The sequence below is a fragment of the Meles meles genome, chromosome 14 (genome assembly GCF_922984935.1).
Source record: "Meles meles chromosome 14, mMelMel3.1 paternal haplotype, whole genome shotgun sequence".
NCBI lineage: Eukaryota > Metazoa > Chordata > Mammalia > Carnivora > Mustelidae > Meles > Meles meles.
The window spans coordinates 32,056,702-32,079,488 of NC_060079.1; the positions used below are offsets into that span (position 1 = coordinate 32,056,702).

Below are 22,787 nucleotides of genomic sequence, written 5' to 3' on the forward strand. Positions count from 1 at the left end.
GAATTATCCTGAACTCAAGTTGGCTGCCCAAGTTACCCTAGGAACTTACTCCACACTCCTGCTTTCCTAAGCAGGGGCAGGCTTCCCACTCAGAATCCCTTCCTTGAGGACTCCCCCCGCTCACCCACGGCTCCCAGGACTTCCTTCCTGCAGCTCAAGGCCTTGTCCTCCAGATACACTTGACTGGTGATTGGCCACCCTCTGGTCCTGCCCCTCCCAGACCTGTTCTTGGCTGGGTAGGGGCTTCCTTTGGTTTACAATCTACAACCAAGTCTTGATCTTCTGGTTCCAGAATAGGGTTTGGCCCCGGGCCTAGGACAGCAGGTCACATGTCTCCCAGGAGTACAAGCGAATGGGCCCTTCCCACGTGAGGCATGAAAACTCAATTACAAAAGCAATCCTATTTTGCAATGTTGATCAGCAAGGACAAGCCCATCAGAGGGAGGGAGGGCCAGCCCAGGCCCAGGGAGCCTAACTGTCTAGGGAGCGGTTCAACCCAGACCCTCTCACGGCCCTGCTTTTTCTCGTGGGTCTTCCAAATCAGAGCCTGTGTCTTCTCCTTCCTTCTAAGTAATCCATAACACACATGCACACACGCATACACATGCACATCCAAGCAAGTACACACAAGCACGCATGTACACATAGACACACACGGACACATTCCCATACACTCAGTGTGTTCATCATATTCTCTCCACAATGGGGCACAGATTTTATTGACTTTAGAACTTTGGAGTTCTAGGAAATGGTATTGTGTCAGGGGCCCCTTGGGTGGCTCAGTCGGTTAAGCATCTGCCTTCAGCTCAGGTCATGATCCTGGGATCAAGCCCCACATCAGGCTCCCTGCTCAGTGGGCAGTCTGCTTCTCTCTCTGCTTCTACTCTCCCCCCCTGCTCGTGCTCTCTCTCTCTCTTTCTCTCAAATAAATGAATAAAATCTTTAAAAAGAAAATGCCAGGGGCGCCTGGGTGGCTCAGTGGGTTAAAGCCTCTGCCTTTGGCTCCGGCCCTGGGATCGAGCCCCACATCGGGCTCTCTGCTCGGCAGGGAGCCTGCTTCCTCCTCTCTCTGCCTGCCTCTTTGCCTACTTGTGATCTCTGTCTGTCTGTCAAATAAATAAATAAAATCTTTAAAAAAAAAATTTTTTTTTTTTTTTTAAAGATTTTATTTATTTACTTGACAGAAAGAGATCACAAGTAGGCAGAGAGGCAGGCAGAGAGAGAGAGGTAAGCAGGCCCCCTGCTGAGCAGAGAGTCCGATGTGGGACTCGATCCCAGGACTGAGATCATGACCTGAGCCGAAGGCAGCGGCTTAACCCACTGAGCCACCCAGGCGCCCCAAAAAAAAAAATTTTTTTTAAGAAAATGACATGTCAGTGTCAGAGTCTGCCTAACATCAGACATCTCCCTAGTGACTAGGAAGTCCGCCTCTTTCCATGTAGTACCAGTTAGGGTGTCTGAAATTCTACCAGTAAAGATTTGTTCCTTTGGGCCTCAAAGGTCTTTCTGTCTTCAACAACCCCTTCTCACCCTATAAATGAGAAGTAGCTGGGAAAAGTCTGGTATGGGCCCTCCAATGCATTCTTGGTCTGGATCAATCCTTCAGATGCTTTGGTAGGGTGGGAGCAAGACCCTGGGGAAGGGGAAGCAGAAAAAACCTGCAAGGGGAACGAGAGGACAGCACAGACGAGAAAAACAAGCACCCTGCCAACAATGCCTCATGCCCAACCTGCCTGGGCTGTGGAAAAGATTAGACTCATTCCTTTAACAGGTACAGACTGAACACTTACTATGTACCAGGAGCCGTGTCAAGCACTGGCAATACTGTGGCTAGCCAAACCAGAGATGGTCCCTGCCTTGGTGGAGCTTCTGGTCCACTTGCAGTAGGGTGGGGAGAAAGTAATCCCTGAAAATCACACTAATGACCATTTCATTGAAAGAAGGATGAGTGTACTCAAAAAGGGCTCTATCAGAATAGCAGCAAGGAACCAACCTAGACTGGAGGAAGGGAGGGCAGGCAGGAAGATTTTCTGAGGACATGACACTCAAGGTAATCGTAAAGAAGTAGAATTAACTAGAAAAACAAAGAAGAGTGAGACTTGGAGGCAGAGGGAACTGTATGTGCAAAGGCCCTGTGGTGGAAGGAAGCCACCTAACACTGCCATTGTGTATAATCCTTAACCTTTAATAAACTTTGAACTTCAAGGAAAATGTTCCTTTCTAAAAATATGTTTCCCTTTCCCTTTCCCTTTCCACTTAGCCCTGCACTTAAATCAATACCAAGCAGCACAGAGAAGGTGAGTTATGCAGGAGAAAGCCTTAAAAAAAAAAAAAAAAAAAAAAACAGAGTTGCAGACAGCAGCTATGACAGCCATTTCCTGTTTGGTGTCTATCACCACAAACCTTCTTAGCCAAATAAATTAGCAAAAGGAAAACATTTTGGAGAAGAAGGGTGTGGAGGAAACACATACTAAAAAAAAAAAAAAAAAAAAAAAGCAAACAAGAAAAATACCCCATCTGCCTCTCAGAGAAGAGCTGGCAGTCTGAGGTTGGGCCAGAGCCCACTCGACTATAGGGGCTGAACCTGGAGGAAACTGAGGCACAGAGAGAGGCCCGAATCCAGTCCATGGCAATACTGCGGCTTGAAGCCTCTCTCCCTTCCCTCGGTCCTGTGTTCTCTCCTGCCTCGCTCCCACTGGCCCCATGAGACCAGAGCTGCTGGCTTTCTTCTATCAGATGAGGAACAGTGGGGTTGGAACTGCCCTCTGTGACCACTGGAGGTGGAGCTTAATTTTGCCCTCAGTATAGGAGCCCAATATCCCTGTGGTATCAGGAGGAGGGGGAGGAAGACTGCTAGGGGCTTTACACCTTCCATATTTGTTCTTCACAATGACCCCAGGGAGACACGACTCACACCACCATCTTATAAATAAGGAAACAGAGCCCCTGAAAGGAGAATACACTTGCCCAAGGTTGCCCAGATGCAACATGGCACCAAGAGATTTTAACCTGGTCTAGTCTGAAACCCCATAGTGTCTCTTTTTCCCCATCCATACCCAGAAGGATATTTCTGTGGCAACACGTCATCAGCATCCCCAGTCTTGGCTGATTGCCAGTAGGCCACCCATCACCACCAACTGCTCCCCATATCCCTCATCCGGGCTCAGATGTGCCCTCTCACACCATAGACGGGGTGCTATGTGGCCAGACTCTATCATAATTCCCCAAGGAGAGGTGTCTGTTGGTTCCTCTGTCCCATCCCAGAGGCTAGCTGGTGTGTGAGTGTTTGGGCTGGCACACGATGCTCTTACTTTGGTGTGTGTCACATTTTTTGTTTTGTTTTGCTTTAGCTGTTCCTCCCTGAAGTTAGAGTGCAAATTTCCCAAGCTCAAAAACAGACTATTCACTTCCTACGAGCCCTGCATGCTCAATATCTGGTCTCGTTCTGTTCCAGAAAAGCCCACTGACTGACACTTATTCTGCATAACAATTCTGCAGTTTGCAAGGGCCGTGCTGTTGGCTCTCAGGTCTTGGTGGTAGTGGGCTGCAATAGATTCACTGAAGCAAGATCAAGTACAATGGCATTTCCCTTATATGCTGTGGATTATTGGTAGATTTTTAAAAAAAAAATTTCTTTTGGCTGTAGGATTTCTCAAAACCTTGGACATTCTGTGGCAGACATGACCAGCTGTCCTCTAGCACCATCCACTTGGTCTTTATTTAAATATAGAACTCTCAAATTTTACCCAATAAGAGACTTTTTTTCCCAGCCTCCCTTATAACTGGGAATGACCATCTGATTTAAGATCTGGACAAGGAGATATGAGCAGAGGAATCTGCACCCCCTCTAGTCATGTCATTGAAAAAAATAAGCCTGTGCTTGTCTAGCTCTTTCTCCTTTGTGCTGGATGGAATGTAAATGTGATGACAAGAGCAGGAGTAGCCACTTTGGACCAGTGAGGCACTCAACCCTGTACTCCTCACTTGTTAGTGAGAAAAAAAAATTCCATATTGTTTAAGCCACAGTATTTAGGTTCTCTGATCCATCAATTTAGACTGAACCCTAAGTATTTTATGTACTAATGTGCATAAGAAATCTCAAAGTGGATCATACATTTTTCAAGTACCTATGCTCTTAATACCTATTTTTCAAAACAGGTTAGGAATGTGCTCCTCAAAATGCATCTTGGGAAATACTGAAAACACTCTTTTTAACATACCCAGAACCCCAACCTATGATATGGCCCACAGCCTGCTTGTCCCCAATTATGCATCTAACAGTTTATAAAATACAAACTACCCTCACCCCAACAATGCCCTAAAGAAATGCACTTCTTTTCCCCAAACCACTTCTCCTCACAACAGTCCACAAAGCCACACGCTATACTTCTAACTTTGGGAATTCCAGTTCCAGGAGACCACAGAGAAAGAGCCCAACACGGGGCTCGATCTCACAACCCCAGGATCATGACTTCAGCCAAAACCAAGAGTTTGTTGCCCAACCAAGTGAGCCATTCAGGCACCCCTACTTCAGGGTTTTAAAGATAGAAAAGCACAGATAAAAAAAATTAGGATCTTTCCTGATTTTGTGCTCTCTCCATCCTCCCCAAAAGGCAGGTGGCAGGGAGTGGAGGTGGTCACTGGCTTCCCCATGCAAAGCCCATGAGTGTGAAGGACCTCTCATCAGGACCCTCTGGCTCCACAGAAGCCACCTGAACACAAGCATCAAGGCCAACACCATCAAATCTTCCTCAGCACACAGGTATGATAAGAGCACCATCATTTTCAAGTCCTCCAGATGCCCCAATGTTCCTTCGTATTTCAGTCCTGGATTTTGAGTGCAACAACTGTTTCCCTTAATTGAAGGAAAGAGTCCATGGCCCCTGAAAAGGTGGTAAGATATGAGGAGAACAGAGATGGAGGAAAAACCCAACTCCCATTAAAACCACCACCCTCAGTCAAAGATGAAAAGTATAGCATAGGGAATATAGCCAATAATATCCTAATACTTCGTACGGTGACAGACTTATCACCATGAGCGTCCGGTAATGCATAGAATCGTCAGATCACTACGTTGGATACCTGGAACTGATGTAACATTGTATGTCAACTACACCTCAATAAAAAAGCCCCCAATCCTCGTATTAAAATTTCCCATGAATCATATGCCACCATTTCCCTCTGGAGTATTGAAGGAGCTCCGAAGTGATTCCCTAAGTTCCCCAGCCTATTCCTGGCAGCACCCAAGGCCCTTGTTTGACATCAAGAGGTGTGTTATTCCCACCAGAATATTATTTAAATGGGAAGATATTGAAAGAAACAAAGAAAAAAAAAGTTTACAAAAATACAGACTCTAGTTCAAATTTTATTTGCATACAAAAATATATTATACTGGGAAAAGCATATTACTATTTCCAACTATATATAATTAATTACAAATATATTCATAAAAGCATTTTAAATTACGGGAAAGCTAAGTTCCGAGAAAAAAGAGAATATTAGCGTGATCATCCGTTCTAATACGCTGCAAGCTGGTAAACCAAGTCAGTGTCACTGTCTAAATTGTCCAGAGATGATCTTAAAGGCTGGTATTAGGACAAGCCGGAGCACGGCCCTGGGGGGTAGGAGAGCGCTCATCTCTGCTCTGGCGGCAAATTCTGGCAAATTACCAGGTCCTTGGAGCTTTCCAAAGCTTCTCCTTATGATGGAAGGACCCAGAACTTCTCCTGGTTTCACATGCCTGTAAAGAGGGAAGAAATAAGTCATCCACTCACAAAGGTTTCTGACCTATGCTTAACAGGATCACACCACCACAGACAGGCATAAAGGCACCACATGTCATGGCGGGCTTCCCACTTGATGTATGTGGGTTTAACTGGTACAACTGGGCAGCCGGCTGCAGTTTCCATGAAGGAGGCGGGCTTGTTACCTGGGTCTCACCCGAACTGTGCTGTAATTACCATAATCTCTGTCAAAACAGGTCTTAGTCTTCTGATGTGGGATGGATGGTACGGCATGGAAGAGAATGAGCCATAAAATTCTCCAAAGAATAGGAAAAACACCAGGACTTTCCAACCCACAGTTAGGTCTCAGTGTCAGAAACAGAGTCATTTTTAATTAACAAGCTTTGGATCTAATTTTTCAGGTTTGACCTGGCCGTTTAGCAGAGTACAGCAAAAATATTTCTTAGGGAAAATCAACACTTCCATTGAAAAATTAAGAGGCTGGGACAAAATTCTTCTGCTCTATGACTGCCTAAGTCCTGCCAAGAGTATAGCTGGTCAAATTTTTATCCCAGAAGCTCTAGCTGATCCTTCTGGCTCTTGTGATCCTTTCTTTTTAAAACCTAGTGGGTAGATTAATTCTGAGGGCTCCATCTTCTGCCCCCTTGTAGTTACAGTCTGCCATCTTCAGTTCCCCACATTTTCAATCACACAAAAGGGGGACCATTAGGTTGTATGTGTGTACTTAGCCCAAGTCTTTCACTAGTTGCCGTGGGCCTTTGGTTACGGGGTCTTTCGGGGCCAATTCTTTCCTTTAGGACTCAACCCTCTAGAAGTCAGACATCTCCAAGCTCCTGGATCTAACCTGGAAGGACCTCCCTGGCCCGTGGGATAGAAACATCTGGCGTGTTAGCACACTGCTTTTGCAGTCAGTCGGCTCATTTCTCCCCTGAAAAACCTGCCAGGCTATCGTGGTGGTAAAGCTCCCGTTTTCCTCTACCCCTACTCTGCATTTCTCAAACAAAATGCCATTGTTTGCCGGTGGCCTGTTCTCAGCGTTTGGAAAGGGCCAAGATCCACATGAACGCAGGCTTATCCTCAGAACTTCTTTCTGAGCCACTAGAGTTCTTCGGTTTCAGAACCTAAAGAAGCCAGATGATGTAACTTCCTGCCCCCAGGCAAGATGGTAAATATTATGGCACTTTATCAGCAGCGGTGGTTGGTTTTCCGTTTGATTTTTTTTTTTTTTTTTAAATACCAGGCATGTACTCACTTGCTAATGTTCTGTCCAGATCAGCAATGAAGTCTTCTAGCTCTTTTGTGTCTCCTAGTTTGGCTGAAAAACAAGAGTCGACCTTCAGTTTCCATTATCAACAACAGCTCATGGCGCCCTCGGTTCCCAGGGTTATGTGACCCGTTTCACCTCCCTGCATCTACAGAGACCTGATTTTCAAGCGTCCTATACCAACCCTCAGTGCTCGGTGTCTGCTCCGCGTTTACTTACAGTCAACTCAGACGCTGACTCTGAAGATCCGCCAAAATGTCTCCTTGTGGTTTTCAGTTCATCAGCCCTCACGCCTCCCCCACCCCAACAACCTGGAAGGAGAATCCCCCTTCACTGCCTTAAAAGGGCAGGGGGAGTGAGGGGCTGCGGGGAAGACAAAAAGTTCTGATTTGGGGGCACCTGGGTGGCTCAGTCCATTAAGCGTCTGCCATCCGCTCAGGTCATGATCCCAAGGTCCTGGTATCGAATCCCACATCAGGCTCCCTGCTTAGTGGGAGTCTGGTCTTCCCTCTCTCTCTCTGCCCCTCCAACCCACTTGCGCTGTCTCTCTCTCAAATAAATAAAAAAAATTTTAAAGATCTTTTTAAAAAAATAGTTTTCTAAAAAAGAGTTTTGATTTTTTGACTATGTAGGATTAATCTGTCAAAAAATACTCGGTAAGCATGGCACTGTGCAGAGCAGACACCAGAGTCAGTATTCCCGCTCCGCCTCACCTCTACCCCATTCTTGTTCCTGCTGCCACCCCAGGGCCACGGTGCAGCCCTCGGAGTCCCTCCAGTAGGAACGGAACGGAAAGCCACCGAGCTTTGTCCAAATGGTACGGGGAAGGCCCCGGGAGGCTTCTGGGTCCGGGACAGCTTGGTCCCATCCAGGTGGCCCCACAAGGCAACAGGTTCTTATCTTGCTTTGGTTCCCTCTGGATCCTGAGATATATAGGCTTTCCTGTTGAGCGCATTATTCATGCCTTCCCCAAAATGCATTCCTGGAGAACTTTATTAATTAACCCTTGCTGGCTACAAACAGCTCGTTGTTCTTAGCTTTTAAAGTCAATCCGCTTTCTCTCCCTCTTTAATTCCTATCTCTGGAGGATCAGGTAGCAATCTGGGCACGGCTGAAGCCACTTCCCAGACTGCTCTGACACTCTGAAGTCAATAGCTCTGTTTTATCCTCAGGGAGCTCGCAGGACAGCTCAGGGAGCTCAGGGAGCTCGCAGGGACAATCGCAGAGTCCCTGGGGGCTGATGCTAACACTGCTAACACTGCTCCGTTGAGAGGAGAATTTAAAAATCACTCTTTTGAAAAAGAGGGAAATTTCTCCTTAGTGCCAAGAGTGAGAACATTAATAGGATCTTCATATTTCTTTTTTTAACTCTGCTCCATTTTTATTGCATTCTGCAACTATTTTCAGCAAGTATAATGTTTCTTGAGGAAAAAAACTCCTTTTGTTTTCAAAAGGGCACTTGTCCAATATAACAGAACATTCAGCTCTCTAGTTGGAGACACTTGACAAGTGCCAAAAAATAAGAAACTGCTCATGCATCTTTAAAAACTTTTTTAGGTCTATTAATATCACAGGAGAGTCCGGCTGGGGCCTGCTATTTAAAATCATGTCAGATCATCGCTTGTCTCGTGAGGTTGACCCCACTGACTTGTTAAATTAGTAATCTGAAAGCGTTGGTCAACTAGTTAATGCCAATGGAAAGAAATCCACTTTCTGCAAACCCCAACTGCTGCTAAGTTTTCAATTCTAGAACCAACCAGTCGGGGAGAGAGCTCTGTCATTTGGCAGTCTTGGTCACACCACATGAGAGAGAAAGCAGAGTCTGGAGAATACAGGTTTTCTCTCTCCCTGCGAATTTGGTTTCCTCCATTTATCTGATACATTTTCACACTGATCAGAATCCTGAGAAAGAACGAACTGCCCTTCACACCGTCCCCTAGGAGGATGTTGGTTCTATTTGTTTCACACATTTGGGGAAGATTGATCAGGGCTAAGGGGGAGGAGAGGAGAAGACTGAAGGAGGGGAAGGCAGTAAGGAAGCTAAAACAAACACTCACACGGCAGTTAACCAGCTTACCTTTCCGAGGATTGCCAGCCGGAGAGAGCAGAGCCGGAGCGGAGTCCGTTGGAGAATTCAATTTTTCATCACTGAAGCTGAAGCTGTTCCTATAGAGCGAATCTGCACCTTTCAGGAAAGAAAACATAACTCAATTCAAGGTGGTTTTCAGGCCACAGTCTATTGGTAACCAAGAGCTCCTCTCTAAAAAGAGTGAAGTTGTAAAGAAAACAAGCTGATTTCCAGATTTCATATTTATGCCCCCAAAATGATTTGAGACAGGGGAGTGTGACTGTGTGTGTGTGTGTGAATGTGTGTGAATGTGTCGTGCACACCAAGGGCCTTGCCTCCCTGAAGAATGGAGAGTGGGATAGGATTATCATGACCAGACCAGCCTCCTTTGCAACACATAGGAGCCCACTGCCCAGGTGTCTGACAATCCAGCCAATGCTTGGCTGATGGCGGGTGGGGGGGGGGGGCGGCAGGGTTGGGATTTTAGACCTAATGGATCATCTTTCCTAAAAAAGGTTCCTTCTGCCCTCTGAATTTCCTACAATACAAACACAAGTTTGGCTCCCATTAGCTAATAATCCTCCCTCCTGGGAGTGCCCGGGTGGCTCAGTCGGTTAAGAGTCTGATTCTTGATTTCGGCTCAGGTCACCATCTCATGACTGTGAGATCCAGCCCCTGTGCTGGCTCCATGCTCAGTGAGGAACCTGCTTGAGAGTCTCTCTCCCTCTTCTTCTGCCTCTCTCCCCTTCCCCCCCCCAAATAAAAAAATACATCTTTTGAAGAAATGTTTTAAAAATAATAATCATCATCATCATCCTCCCTGCCTGTTCAAGAGAGTCTCTGCTGTGGTTCTCCTGAGAACCTACACTCTGAGATAAGCTAGAGAGTCAGAGATAAATAGATCTAGAGATTGTCAATTATAGACACTTCGAGTGATTTTGTGGCTCCCTCTGTTGTCAGTCCCCCAAAGACCAGAGCAAGAGCAAGGCAAGGTCCCAGAAGCAGGGTTGTGCTGGGAGTCAAGGGAACCTGATCAGCTACTTCGGGACTCAGGTGCCCTTGAGCAAGACAGTATCTCTGAGTCTCAGCTTAGCCACTAAGAAAATGGGAAGGCTTCCTAACCCTTCCAGTCCCTTCCAGCTCTTAAGTTCTGAGAGTCTGCTTCTCTAAGCCCTGCCAAGAAGGGGGAAACAAACGCACGGCCAGCCCAGCCGCATGGCTGTGACACGAGAAGGGAGCTGGTGGCTGAGCGGCACCCACTCGAAGGGCTCGAAGGCAGAGCAGCCAACGGAAGCAGGATGTGGCCTCTGAGGTCACAAAGTAACAACCTTCCTGGTTAAAACCAAACACAGAGCCAGCCATGGTTGTAGCAGAGATGAGCCCCGGAAAGGCTCTTCAGGTGAGAGAAGGCATACACCCGGCTCCCTTTCTCCCCAGGCTCCTCTGACCCGGGGGTCCCAGCACCATCTGTCTTCCTGACCTACATACTCATCTTGTCCACTCTTCCGAATATGCCCAACCTTCCCGATTTTTCTCCCTTCAGAGGTCCAGCCCACATTACCTAAAAGGACCACAGTCACTTTTCAGGGCTTTGATGAGGAACACCTACTGAGATCCAAAATACCAAAATCTCACACTTACTATTTCCCCAAAAATATATTCTTCAGAACAGTGGTCCTTTGGAAAGAAGAACCGTGCAATCAACTAAGTCTGAGAAACAATGAGCACCCCTGGAGATTCCTACTGTGTCTTCCCACTTTAACGTCCCTAAGAAGTCTCATGACAAACCAGCTTATCCTTACTTCTCAAATTGAACTACAGGCCACATTTTTCATGGCAGTGCCTTAAAATTTCTCAGGACACTTGCACTCCATGGAACTCAACTGGGGAGGCCTTTCTGCCTTAGTCAGCTGAGCCCAGCTCTAGAGCAGTCTGGATTTTCTCAAGGGAAAGGCTTTCCCTTACATACAAGAAAGTGGTCACGTCTGCTGCAGACCGACAGCGGAGCATTACTGTGTGACGCCCCGCAACAGGGAGGAGAACCACCACAAGCAGAACCTGAGAAACTTGTAGGGAAAAGATGACGTTAAGACATTGGGTCAGGAAAACCACAGAGGGCCCCGGGGAGCCCAGACTCATGCCCAGACCCCGGAGCCAGAAGGAAGGAATATGAGGCATCTGGCACGTAATCTGTGGTTCTGAGGGACACAGAGAGCATCAGCATCGCCCGCATCCCTGGCCCAGACGCCCAGCCCAGAGACTTGGGGCCCAGACTTCAGTGGCCACACCTCTGGTCTCTATCTCCCAGCAGCAGCTGGTCTTTTGAGAGCCAATTTCACCACGCCTCACTCCACCCCACCCTGCAACCACCCACCCTTGCCCTGACTTTGGACTTCACCTCTCTTCTGCCCCAACTCAACAATTTTCCAGCCACATATACTCATTCTTGGGGGGAAATGGGAGTGAGGGAGGGGGAGACACACACACACACAATTTGTTTTTCCTCACAGCAAGTAGACCCGTGTCATTGAGTTTTTGGGGAAGAAACGATCTCAACACAGAAAAGGTCATTGCAAAATGAGAGGGAAAAAAAGAATCCAGTGAGGATTCAGGGAAAATTCTGGGTCACTCAGGTGATTTTGAGACTCTGTAGAGAATGAGTCATAGTACAAGGACCTGGCCACAGTGGACCTCTTGGCCTTTTAAAGTCCGATGTGAAAATGCCTTTTTGAGCCAAATATTTTCCTCAAACTTAGAAAATATATAGACAAAGTGGCTGTTACTTGCCAAATAAACTCGGTTGCAAACCAAACTTAAAATAATTAGAAATTCCTCTTACTGTTAATGAACTCAAGCTATTCCCCCAATGAGGGAGGGAGAGAAAAAAATACTAGGTTCCAATATCTATATATAAACACACACAGACACACACACAGGCATGTCCACACAGCATGTGATCACTTCCCCACTTCCCCTCTCCCCTTACACCTCCCAACCACACACACACACACACACACACACACACACACACAGGCTCACACACCGGCACATTGCCACACCTTGATTCCTCTCTCTTTCCATGAGTTTCAGGGCACAATCTGAGCCAGACGTGACTCCAGACTCCAAAATATTCAACCATCAACAGGAAATGACCCCCCAGCTTCCTTGAGCCAAACCTGCCCACAGTTTAGTTCCACCCTGTGGTAATACTGTATGCACGTCATTCACGAAAACAGCAACTTCAAGAAGCCCAAATCTGCTAAGGAGCCCAGCAGAAGCTGCCACGGTAGAGACAGCTGGGATGGGAGGCCATGACAGCTGTGTGACCCCGTGCAAATCACTTCACATCTGAGTTTCCGTTTCTTCTTCAGCAAAAGGGGAATGATAACTAGGCATTCCAGGTATGATTCCTATGGTGTTCGTGATTTTATTCTAAAGTTCCTGGCAAAATGGAGGATGACATGTTCAGGAGAGGAGAGGTCACCACAGAGAACAGTAACCACCAAGACTACGGCCTGGCTTCCTCCTCCTCTTCAGAGAGTAACAAAATTCTTCTTCTTTTTTAAAAGATTTTATTTATTTGACAGAGAGACACAGTGAGAGAGGGAACACAAGCAGGGGGAGAGAGAGTAGGAAAAGCAGGCTTCCCGCTGAGCAGGGAACCTGATGCGGGGCTGTATCCCAGGACCCTGGGATCATGACCTGAGCCCATGGGAGATGCTGAACAACTGAGTCACCCAAGCATCCCAAGAGTAACACAATTCTTAAGAGAAGCTTATCTTCGGAGGCACCCGAGGATAAATCTACGTAAAACAAACCATCAACACAGAAGGAGCCCAACCTCTACATCTTGCTTTCTTTTATCCAATAAAATTTCACTCCACAGATTTTATGAAGCACCCTCCACGAAGAAGATCTCATGGAAGGCATTGTGGTCGATGAAAAGGCAAGGAAAACCTGACTTCCTGATCATTTCATTCCTCTGGAACTCCATCCCTTGCAAAACAGCCAGTCTGATAAAATGCTACCAACTGTTGCTCACTGACAGCGTATTAACGTGTGACCAACCGCCTCAGTCTCAGATGCTGCATTAACAGGGGTCTGAGAGGCACACACAGTGATGGTTTGGGGAACGTTGGTAGGTGATAAGACTAGGTATTTCAAGGCTCCACAGAATCGACTTCAATCAGCTCTACAGCCCCATCTCACAAGCATCTCCAAGTCCCACTAGAAATGACCTTGGCAAGGCAACTTTGGCGAGCTGAAGCCAGGCACCTCATGCTCAGGGACCAAGTTTTTCAAGACCCCAGCTGAAGAAAAGTCAGCATATACGATATACAAACAGCCCGCTTTAGTGCTTACGAACAGAGCTTGAGAAACTCGGCTATCAAAGCAGAAGCTTGTTTAAAATGTAGTTGAGCTTTTGGAGCATGGGGGCAGGGCAGAAAGGTAATTTAGGGTTAGCGCCTATATGTGCTACTCCAGAGGGAAGGAAAGCCACAGACGGTAAACCTTGCCCAGAGCTCCTGTAAATATAGAACAATCCCACACGTTGAAGACAAGCAAACTACAGTAATTAACTGGGAAAAAGAAAGGCTTGGGCCTGTTTCCCTTTTGCCACCGGGAATGGTCAGCGGTGGGGGGTGAATCTCCCTTCAACACTATATATAGCCCCAGCTTCCCTCTCGACACCCCTCCAGGTCTCTGCCAGAGTGAGCCCCGTTCCCCCACCTGGAACCCCTACCAGCATGCTAGGGCCACCTGAGGGCTTCCAAGCTTCCATTCTCTCCTGGCTTCAACAAGTTCATATTCTGGCCTCTGGAGCTCCTATCCTGGATCTGCCAATACGCTATCAAGCTGGCACCCAGCGTCTAGCAGGTGCACATGCTGAAAGAGTCTAGGCAAAGATATACAAATGCTCTGGTCTTGCACATGCTAAAGGAGCCAGTTCCTCATTCCCTAAGACAGTTCTACAATATCACAATACCCCTTGCATACACAGGAGCCTTTGGATCCTTTCTGTTAAGTAGCAAAATACTTTCCCCCTGCCTCCAAAGGAAAAAAGGTGTGTGAAACCCCAACACAGCAAAGACAGAAGTTCCTACCACCTTCTAAAGTTCAAATTAATATAAACTTCATATAAAATCATTCAATGAAAATATAAATTAAGACATTGGTTAAAACGTGGTAATCCTGAGTGAAAATTTCTTTAAGCATATTTGAGGAATCATGGTGTATATTTACAGTTTTGAAAATATTGAAAAACAGGAGCGCCTGCGTGGCTCAGTCGTTAGGAGTCTGCCCTCTCCCAGGGTCCTGGGATCAAGCCCCACCCCCACGGCAGGCAGTGGCAGGCGGCAGGCTCCCTGCTTGGGCTCCCTGCTCGCCAGGAAGCCTGCTTCTCCCTCTCCCACTCCCACTCCCCCCGCTCCTCTTCCTGCTCTCGCTGTTTCTCTGGCACAGAAATAAATATTATATTTTTTTTAAATACTAAAAAGCAGTATATTTTTAAAAATAAGTTCAAACCCAAGAAATTTACAGCCTCTGGGGCACCTCTAAGGATCAAGTTTGAACAACATTGCCCAAGCTCCTAATTACACCGCCCTTTTACTGCTGACGTTAAGACAGCTCCCCCCAAAGTGTCTACCGGACCCAAGTCTAGGGGAAAGGAACCAGCCTGTTTTTATCAACCCCCATTTGAATGCCATCCTAATGGGGCGTGATCTTGCAATTTTCATTTTGGTCCTCTTCAGGTCTCTAAAGCAAGCCCTGTAAGTGGGAACAGGGAGTACTTATTAAACATACATTCTTCTATCTAAGTAATTTGCTTCTTTGGATGGAAGGAATAGTCTGTTTCTTCTTTGGATGCAAGCAACCCTTTTTTTATTTTAGTAAGAAAAGGAAGGGTTCTTTTCTTTTTTTTCTCCTTTTCTTTTTTTTGGGTAGGGGCAGAGGGAGACGGAGGAGAACGAGAATCTTAAGCAGGTTCTGCATGGCGCCCACACACGGATCTCAATCTCATGAGCCTGAGATCATGACCTGAGCTAAAATCAGGCTGATGCTTAACGAACTAAACCACCCAGGTGTCCCCAAGGAAGGGTTCTTCAAAAAACAGAATTGCTGCTTTGAGCTGCTGTGTAAGGTGGCTACCTTTCTTGAGTAATAGAGCCCTAGGTGAGCCAGAGTGAGAATCAAGGACCACTGGCTGATAGCTCTTATGTAACATTTCCATTTCAGACACTGGTACAAATGTATCTGATCTATGTAACAGAACCTGGTGTATGCGTTTTAACGTTTTCCTGAAAGCATGAAACAGAGCAAATTTTTTCTCCTAAATCGTGAGCCCATGGATGTTTCTACTAGCACTACTAAATAGCATCTTTTAATTTCACAGCTAGAGAAACTGAGGCTCACCTATTGCCCAGGGCCCCGACAGAACTCAGCCTGGGCCCCATTGACCCAGCCAGATGACCACTACCTTGAAGAGACACCTTCAGACACAACCATTATTGATAAAGAGACACGTGACCCAGGTCCAGTAGGACCTGGTTCCCATTCCAGCTAACTATCCATGGTGACAAGAGCAAAGTCTTAGAGAGGGCCCTCTCTCACCAGAAAAATGGAGATAATGGTGCCTATCTTACAGGACTGTGGTAGAGATCCTATGAGATAACACATGTAAAGCACAGCAAAGGGACCACTACTGGTAAGAGCTAATAAATAATAATAATAATCCTAGTAAGGGCTTCGTAAAAGTGAGCTGCTCTTATAAGAGATCATTATCCTGGTAGGCCCTCCTTTTGGTGGCCTAAATCTCAGTAGGATCTACCTCTCTCATTCTCCCCCTCAGAAAAGCAATGAACAGGTAAACACATCGAATAAGTAAATGTCTGTGCTCAGTTCTTGGTGGTAGTTAAGAGACAAACATTATACTTCCTCAAGAAATTATTTGGATACACACTGCTTCTGCCAACACTATTTCTAACCAGTCTTACGGGGGACAAACTACACATTTATTATGGAAGACAAGTGTCATCGGAGTCTTCTTTAGACCGTCCCCACTACGCCTCTAGCCACCTAAGAGTCAGCAAAACAGTTAACAACAAAAACAGAAAACAAAATACACACACGTGCACGCGTGTGTACCCATGTGCACGTGCGGGCCTGCCCCTGCCTCCAAGAAACTATAGGCTACTCCAAATGTCTCCCCCCAGATTGTTAAGAATGTGTTTCTGAGTGTCTTGTCTTTGAGGCCCCTGAAAACCGATCTCAACTCTGAAATCCTACTCCCAGGGAGTTGCAATCACCCCTGATGGGCCAGCTCAGACCATATTCCAGCCAAACTCGGCTGTGGTTTAGAAAGGAGTTGTTCTTTGCAAGAGCACAGCACTGGACAGACTGTCCCAGCTTTCTTTCCTGTGGCGGAGAGAATTGGTACTTGATGAGTAACTCGCTCCATGCCCCAGGAGACATATTTAAGTTTGGCCCCAGGTATTGAGAAGAATTTCAAAAGTTTTTAGATTTCCCTTTGAAATTCAAAAATAAGAGATCCCGTCATTACCCATCAAGTCCAGAAATACAAAACAGAAAATTACCAGCACACTATTCCATTCCTGTTCACCTCAAAAGCTGCAATTAAATCTAACCCTTGGGCAGGGCTGCCAAGGAAAGTCAAGAGGGACCTCAGGTTTCTGACTCAAACTCTGGACAGGGTGATGAGTGCCTTTATTGCTTTTCGGGAAGACAGCTCATGTTGAGGTCTGGGACTGTGTCTTTGCCCTGGAAAAAGGAAGAGCTTCAGATTTCAAAAGAAGAGAATCACAAGGAAAGGTCACTGTGTCGTGCTTTCACTTCCAGAGTCCAGGGCAGCAAAGGGAGTGACATTCATGCTGGTACCCGTCTAGGGAATGAAGTCTCAAGAATTATTCAGAAAAGTTCACTTTGAGAAATAATAAGTCATCCAGAATTTGAAAACTAACAATCACATAATATTGAAAAGTCACCAAATTTGCTGCTGCTGGTTTTTTTTTTTTTTTAAGATTTTATTTATTTGACAGAGAGAGAAAGAGCACAAGCAGTGGGGGAGCAGCAGACAGAGGGAGACGGAGAAGCCATCACAGGGCTCCATTCCAGGACCTTGAGATCATGCATGACCTGAGCGGAAGGCAGACCCTTAACCAGTTGAGCCACCAGGGTTCCACCAAATTTCCTGTTTGAGACCGAAACAGGTATCTATAATCCTTACAGACCACTTGGTCCTCGGAAAAAAGTTGTCTCACTCCTTGCAAGGTTGTTTAAGACAAAGAGACCCAGGGGTAGTCTCGCTTATGAGAAAAGTTGCCAGGAGGCACCTCTATGCCCATCTGCTCTGGCTCCCTCTTCAGCCTGAGTGGGTGGGGGGAGGTGTGCAAGCCCGCAGTCCCCGCGGTGGACCGGCCTGAAGGAAAAGGGACACTTGAACTCTGTAGCGCCAGAGAGTCTTTCAAAACTGCAGGCAGTGCAGCAGCAAGTCTGGGAGCTCAGAGCCAGAAGAAAACGCAAGAAGTTATTTCAAAAATCCCAAGAACAGCAGCTTATGAAATCTTTCCTGGTGTCACAAATTTTTTCAGTATTGTGCCCTGCCCTATCTTCCTCCACCCCCATTCCTGTGGCTCTTGACCCAGACACTCTGAAAAAAATGACTGCAGGGAGAGAGAAAGGCAGGGAAAGGGAGGAGAGAGGTAGCTGAAAGAAAGCCTGGCTGGGGTCCCAAGAGTCCCGTCTGGCTAGAAAGGACAAGCTGCTTTATTAAAACCCTCAGGTCTCCGGACACCTGCAGGAGGCAGGTAGCCCAGCTGGCCCGAGAGCCTCCGAGTGACAGCCCCCAGGGCCTTGCCCCCGCTGCGGGCGTCCTAGGATCGCGCCGTGCCGTGGGCTCACTCCGCTGGGCGCCATCCCTCGGTTTACAGATCTGCAAACTGAGACCCGAGCCCCCCAGCGCTCCTTACAGTGACTTCCCCGGGCTCCCGCTCTTTCCCGATTGCGGCCACACTTACTCTCGGAGTCGCTAAAGCCGCTGCTGTCGCTCACGCTGGCGCTGCTCCGCCGCTTCATGCGCTCCAGGTGCTCCTCGTAGTGGAAGTGGCGCTCGTGGAAGGGGGACGCGAAGTCGGCCAGCACCGCGTCAAACTCGCACAGCGCATCCGTCAGGTCCCCGGCGGCCGCCGAGTCCAAGGCCGGGGCTGGGGACGGGGAGGGCGGGCTCAGGTGCTGGCGCGGCGCGGCCGTCCCGTCCCGGGGCCCAGAGGGGGCCGCCACCATTCCCGAGGAGAGCCAGCATTCAAGGCGCGCGTCCCGAGTGACAGCCACGCTGGCGCTGCCCGTTGCTTCTCTTTGCTACTCTCAACCAGCCCCTGAAGCGGTGCTACTACCCTGCCCATTGCACAGACGCGGAAACTGAGCCTCCGTCGCGTGGGGGTGCCGACCAAAGGTCACCCAGCTAATCGACGCAGCGGAACTCTTCCCACGCGCGGTCGGGGACTCGCCGCCACTCGCTTCCCCCGGGGGCGCGCGCGAACCGGGGGCGGTGGGAAGATTGGGTGGGGATGCGCCCGTCAAGGGTCCCCCAGCCCGGCGCCGGAGGACGGCCGAACCCGCCAGGAGCAGGGCCCACGGTGAGGATGGAGACGGACGCCGCGGGACGCCCTTTCTTTTGAAGGGCCGGGGCTGTAAGGGTCCCACACTCACCTGCCGCCGCGGCGGCCGCGGGGCTGCTCTGCGCGGCGGGCGGCTTCATGGACGGGCTCGGCCCCGCGCGCGCGGCGGAGGGTCCTGCGGGATGCTGAGCCCGGAGACGGTGCGACCGCTCGCGCCGAGGCCTGCGCTGCTACCCGGGCTTCTGTCCGCGCTCGCGCCCCGCGGGTCTGGCTCTGCTGGCCGCGCTCCTGCCGCGTCTCCCCCGGGTCCGCGCACACGCCCGCTCTTTCTCCCGCCGCCGCCACCCTCCTGCCCCGCGGTCTTATAGCCGCGGGCGGAGGCGGGCCGGGGCGGGGCCGGCGGGTGTGTCCCAGCAGCCGCGCCGGGGACGCCCCTGTCCCCCAGGCACCGCCCTCGCCACGCGCCCACCGAGGAACCGCAGTGACGGCGAGTTGCCGGAGCCCGAGTTACAGACCCAAATATTTACTCGCCACTTCGCCCGCGCGCCCTGACAACCTGACTCGCTGAAGTGTCTCTGTCGCCACCGGAGCCCCAAAGAGTTTACGGCTGGGCTGGAGCACTCCCCCGCTTCCTGCCGCGTGCCCCTTACCTCCTCCAGCCTTAGATTCTTCATCTGTGAAATGGACGTGCTGAGCCTCTGGGGTTTGCTGCGAAGAATAAAGTAGCCCTAGGAGGTCAGACGGGGGTCACAAACGCTGAGGGAGGCTCCCGCGTCCCCACCCCATTTCCCCAGGGCACTTAAGGATTGTGGGCAAACCGAGTGCAGAGATGGAGGACCAGAAGGGCAGAAGGCGTAGAGTGCAAGCGGTTAGAAGCCTTAATTGCTCCCATCCGAGAGCCTGGAGTCTGACTTTGTCCTGGCCTTTCACGCCAGCTCTGACTTTATTCAGGAGGAGTTTTTGTCAGGGAAAGAAATTACTGCTTAGATGTGGCGCATACCTGGTGCCTTTCAGCGTCTGCTCCAATGGGCAACCCTACCCAGCCATCTTGCTGGGGACCAGTCATGGTCAAGAATGACTCTCCCTGCACTGCCCCAGGAGGTGGCCATTAGCCACAGGTGGCTATGTAAATGTAAGGCGACTAAAATAGACTACAATAAAAACCTCAAGTCCTTCAGGCTCACCAGACACATATTAAGTGCTCAACCGCCACCATCGCAGAAAGTTCTATTGGACAAGGCTGCCAGGGTCTCTGACCCACAAAACTGGCCTGGGAGGGAAGAGAGGCCTCTTACCCCGGTTATCAAGAGCCTCCTGAGTCAGGTTCTGTCATGCACCATTTCCAGCCCATACAGCAATCCTGAGAAGTGGAATTATTGCTAGTTTCACAGGTGAGGAAACTGAGGTGCCAGAGATTAAGTAGGTTGCCAGTCAGGTAGTGATGGAAAGGTAGTTCTGCCTGGTTTGGGAGCCACTTTGGGTTTCACCACACTTTCCCTTCCTCCACGTGTACAGTGAAGAATGGATCCCCCAAGAAGAAGAGGCTCCAAGTGACAGAGCAGATCCCAGGCCCTTAAAGTGACAAGGCATCTTTTATTTTACCTCCCTTTTCTTATTTTTCCCACCTCCTTTTTAAATTCTTTTTTTCTCTCCTTTCCTCCCTCATGCTCTTTAACTTGCGTGGCACCCAGTGATGATACCCTGGGCTAACTCAGCAGCATCCGATCTGGAAACTGAGGCCAGGGAGGTGCTTTCCAAACGCAGTTCTGCCTTCTTATCCGGGGCTGGGGTGCGGGGTGGTGGACACACTGGCCCGGCTCCTGCAGGAAGACTCTGAGTCCCTGTCAGCCAAAGAATCAGCCAAGCTGATCTTCCGAAGAACCTATGAAACAGCCCTACTTTTTAGCAGCTGTGTCAGTTTCCTGAGTGACAAAGAAGATAACCTTCTCTCTTCTAGCAGAGATTGGTTGGCTGTTGTCATCTCTAGCCCTTTGTAAAAGAACTCACCCAGACATTGGGGAGATGGCTGGGCAAAAGGCCCCTCCAGGATGGGTGTCCCTTTGGCTATGGAGGACTACTGCTCTCTCTCTTTCCCAATTATAAATTTTAATATACAGAAAACAGAGAGAATTAGGTAATAGTACTCTGTATTCACACTGAGAATGAACACATGTTAATATTGTTATTTTTGTCTTGGATATTTTTTTGAGACAAAGCTAACATATGATAAAGAACACAAATATTGAATGTACAGCTTGATAAATTTTTACCTATGTATACACCTGGGTGATTACCAACCCGATCAAGATGCAGTATTTTGACATCATCCCAGAAGGATCCCTATGCCATGTTCTAGTCAATAACACCCCATTAGCAACTGTAATGGTAACCCCTATTCTGAATTCTGACACAAGGAGTTAGTTTTGCCAATTTGAAAACTCCTTAACAAAATCACACTGTATGTGTTCTTTTATATCTGGCTTCTTTTGCTTGACATAATGTCTTCGAGATTCATCTTTATTGCTGCAGTATTAAGTCATCTTCCTGCTGGTGGACATTTGGGCTGTTATTTTGCTCTTGTCACTGTTGCTATGGTAAGTGGCTTTGTAATGAGTATTCGTGGGCCTGTCCCCTTGTGTACATGATAAAAAGTCTCTAGGATATGTGTCTAGAAGTAGAGTAACAAAATGGGTTTGATTATCTCTAGTCATTGCCTAATACAAACAGAGCCGCTATGAACAGCCTTATATATTTCCTTTGGGGCACAAAATCACTTCTCTTGGGTTTATACCTAGGAGTGGCATTTCAGAATCACGGGATAGGCATACGCTTAGCTTTCAAAGATACTGCCAAACTGTTTTCAAGCCAACAGTGGTTGAATGAATCTACATTCTCAGCAATGTGTAAGCATTCCAGTTGCTCCATATTTGTGCCAACATATGATATTGTTAGACTTGTTAAGTTTAGCCACTCCGGTGACTGTGTCTGGTACCTGACTGCAATTCTTCTTCGTCTTCTCTTTCTCCCCCACTTCCCCCTTTACCTTTCTCTCTCCCACCCCGCCTCCCTCCTCATCCTCTTTCTCTTCCTTCTTCTTCTGGCTTTAATTTACATTTTCCTAATAAGTAATTAAATTGACCACCTTTTCATATGCTTCAAATACTTTTATTTTTTTTTTTAAGATTTATTTATTTGACAGACAGAGATCACAAGTAGGCAGAGAGGCAGGCAGAGAGAGAGAGAGGGAAAGAGGTTCCCTGCTGAGAAGAGAGCCTGATGTGGGGCTCAATCCCAGGACCCTGGGATCATGACCTGAGCCAAAGGCAGAGGCTTTAACCCACTGAGCCACCCAGGCACCCCTCAAATACTTTTAATAAGAGAAATAGAACAATACAGACAAGGTCAAGATCCCCTTGGTTTTCCTTCCCAGCCCTAGCCCCCTCCCTCCCCAGAGACAACCACTACCAGGAATTTGGTAAGTACCCTCCCAGTCTGTGTTTTTGTACTGAAACTATATTGTATGTTTATGTGAAAAAAAGTATAGTAATACTTTATGTGGTTTTAAAATTTACATAACTAGTGCTGCAACATGTTTTGTTTTCACTCAATATTGTCTTTACATATGCTGATACACACAGATCTAGTTTATTCACTGAATCTGCCAAATCGAATTCCATTGAGTGACTACACAAGGCTTTATTTAGCCACTTTCCAGTTGATGGACACTTGGACACTTGGATTGTTCTCAGTCTCTGTCACAAACAATGCTTCAGTTAACATGCTCCTACCTACCTCTTATTGCTTACATGAGTCCACTGCTGTGTGTTTCTTACTGTAGAACCAGACAAAAGGTAAAGGTTAACCCTGTAGTCCATTGAGCCTTTGACTTATTCCATTTTCTATTCCAGGGGCCCCTATGGTCCCAGCCACATGACCATACTGACAAAGATGATAAGTGACCTCACTGTTCAAGTGTGACCTTGTCCTTTACTGAGGGGGGGTGGGGAACCCTATGTTTCACCAGCCCTGAACCTGAATTTAACCACACAGCCTCACGATGGGATTTACACAAATTT

At 48.0% G+C, this 22,787-nt stretch overlaps 1 protein-coding gene across 1 annotated transcript; it reads right to left on the reverse strand.

Moving 5' to 3' along the window:
- Positions 1-5,345: 5,345 nt before the first annotated feature.
- RGCC (regulator of cell cycle) lies at positions 5,346-19,063 on the reverse strand. Its single transcript, XM_045978323.1, has 5 exons — positions 18,803-19,063; positions 18,112-18,297; positions 9,086-9,193; positions 6,997-7,059; positions 5,346-5,740 (listed from the first exon to the last, which is right to left on the reverse strand). Exons 1-5 carry the CDS (start codon positions 18,849-18,851, stop codon positions 5,733-5,735), a joined length of 414 nt encoding a protein of 137 aa, XP_045834279.1. The 5' UTR covers positions 18,852-19,063; the 3' UTR covers positions 5,346-5,732.
- Positions 19,064-22,787: the final 3,724 nt, after the last annotated feature.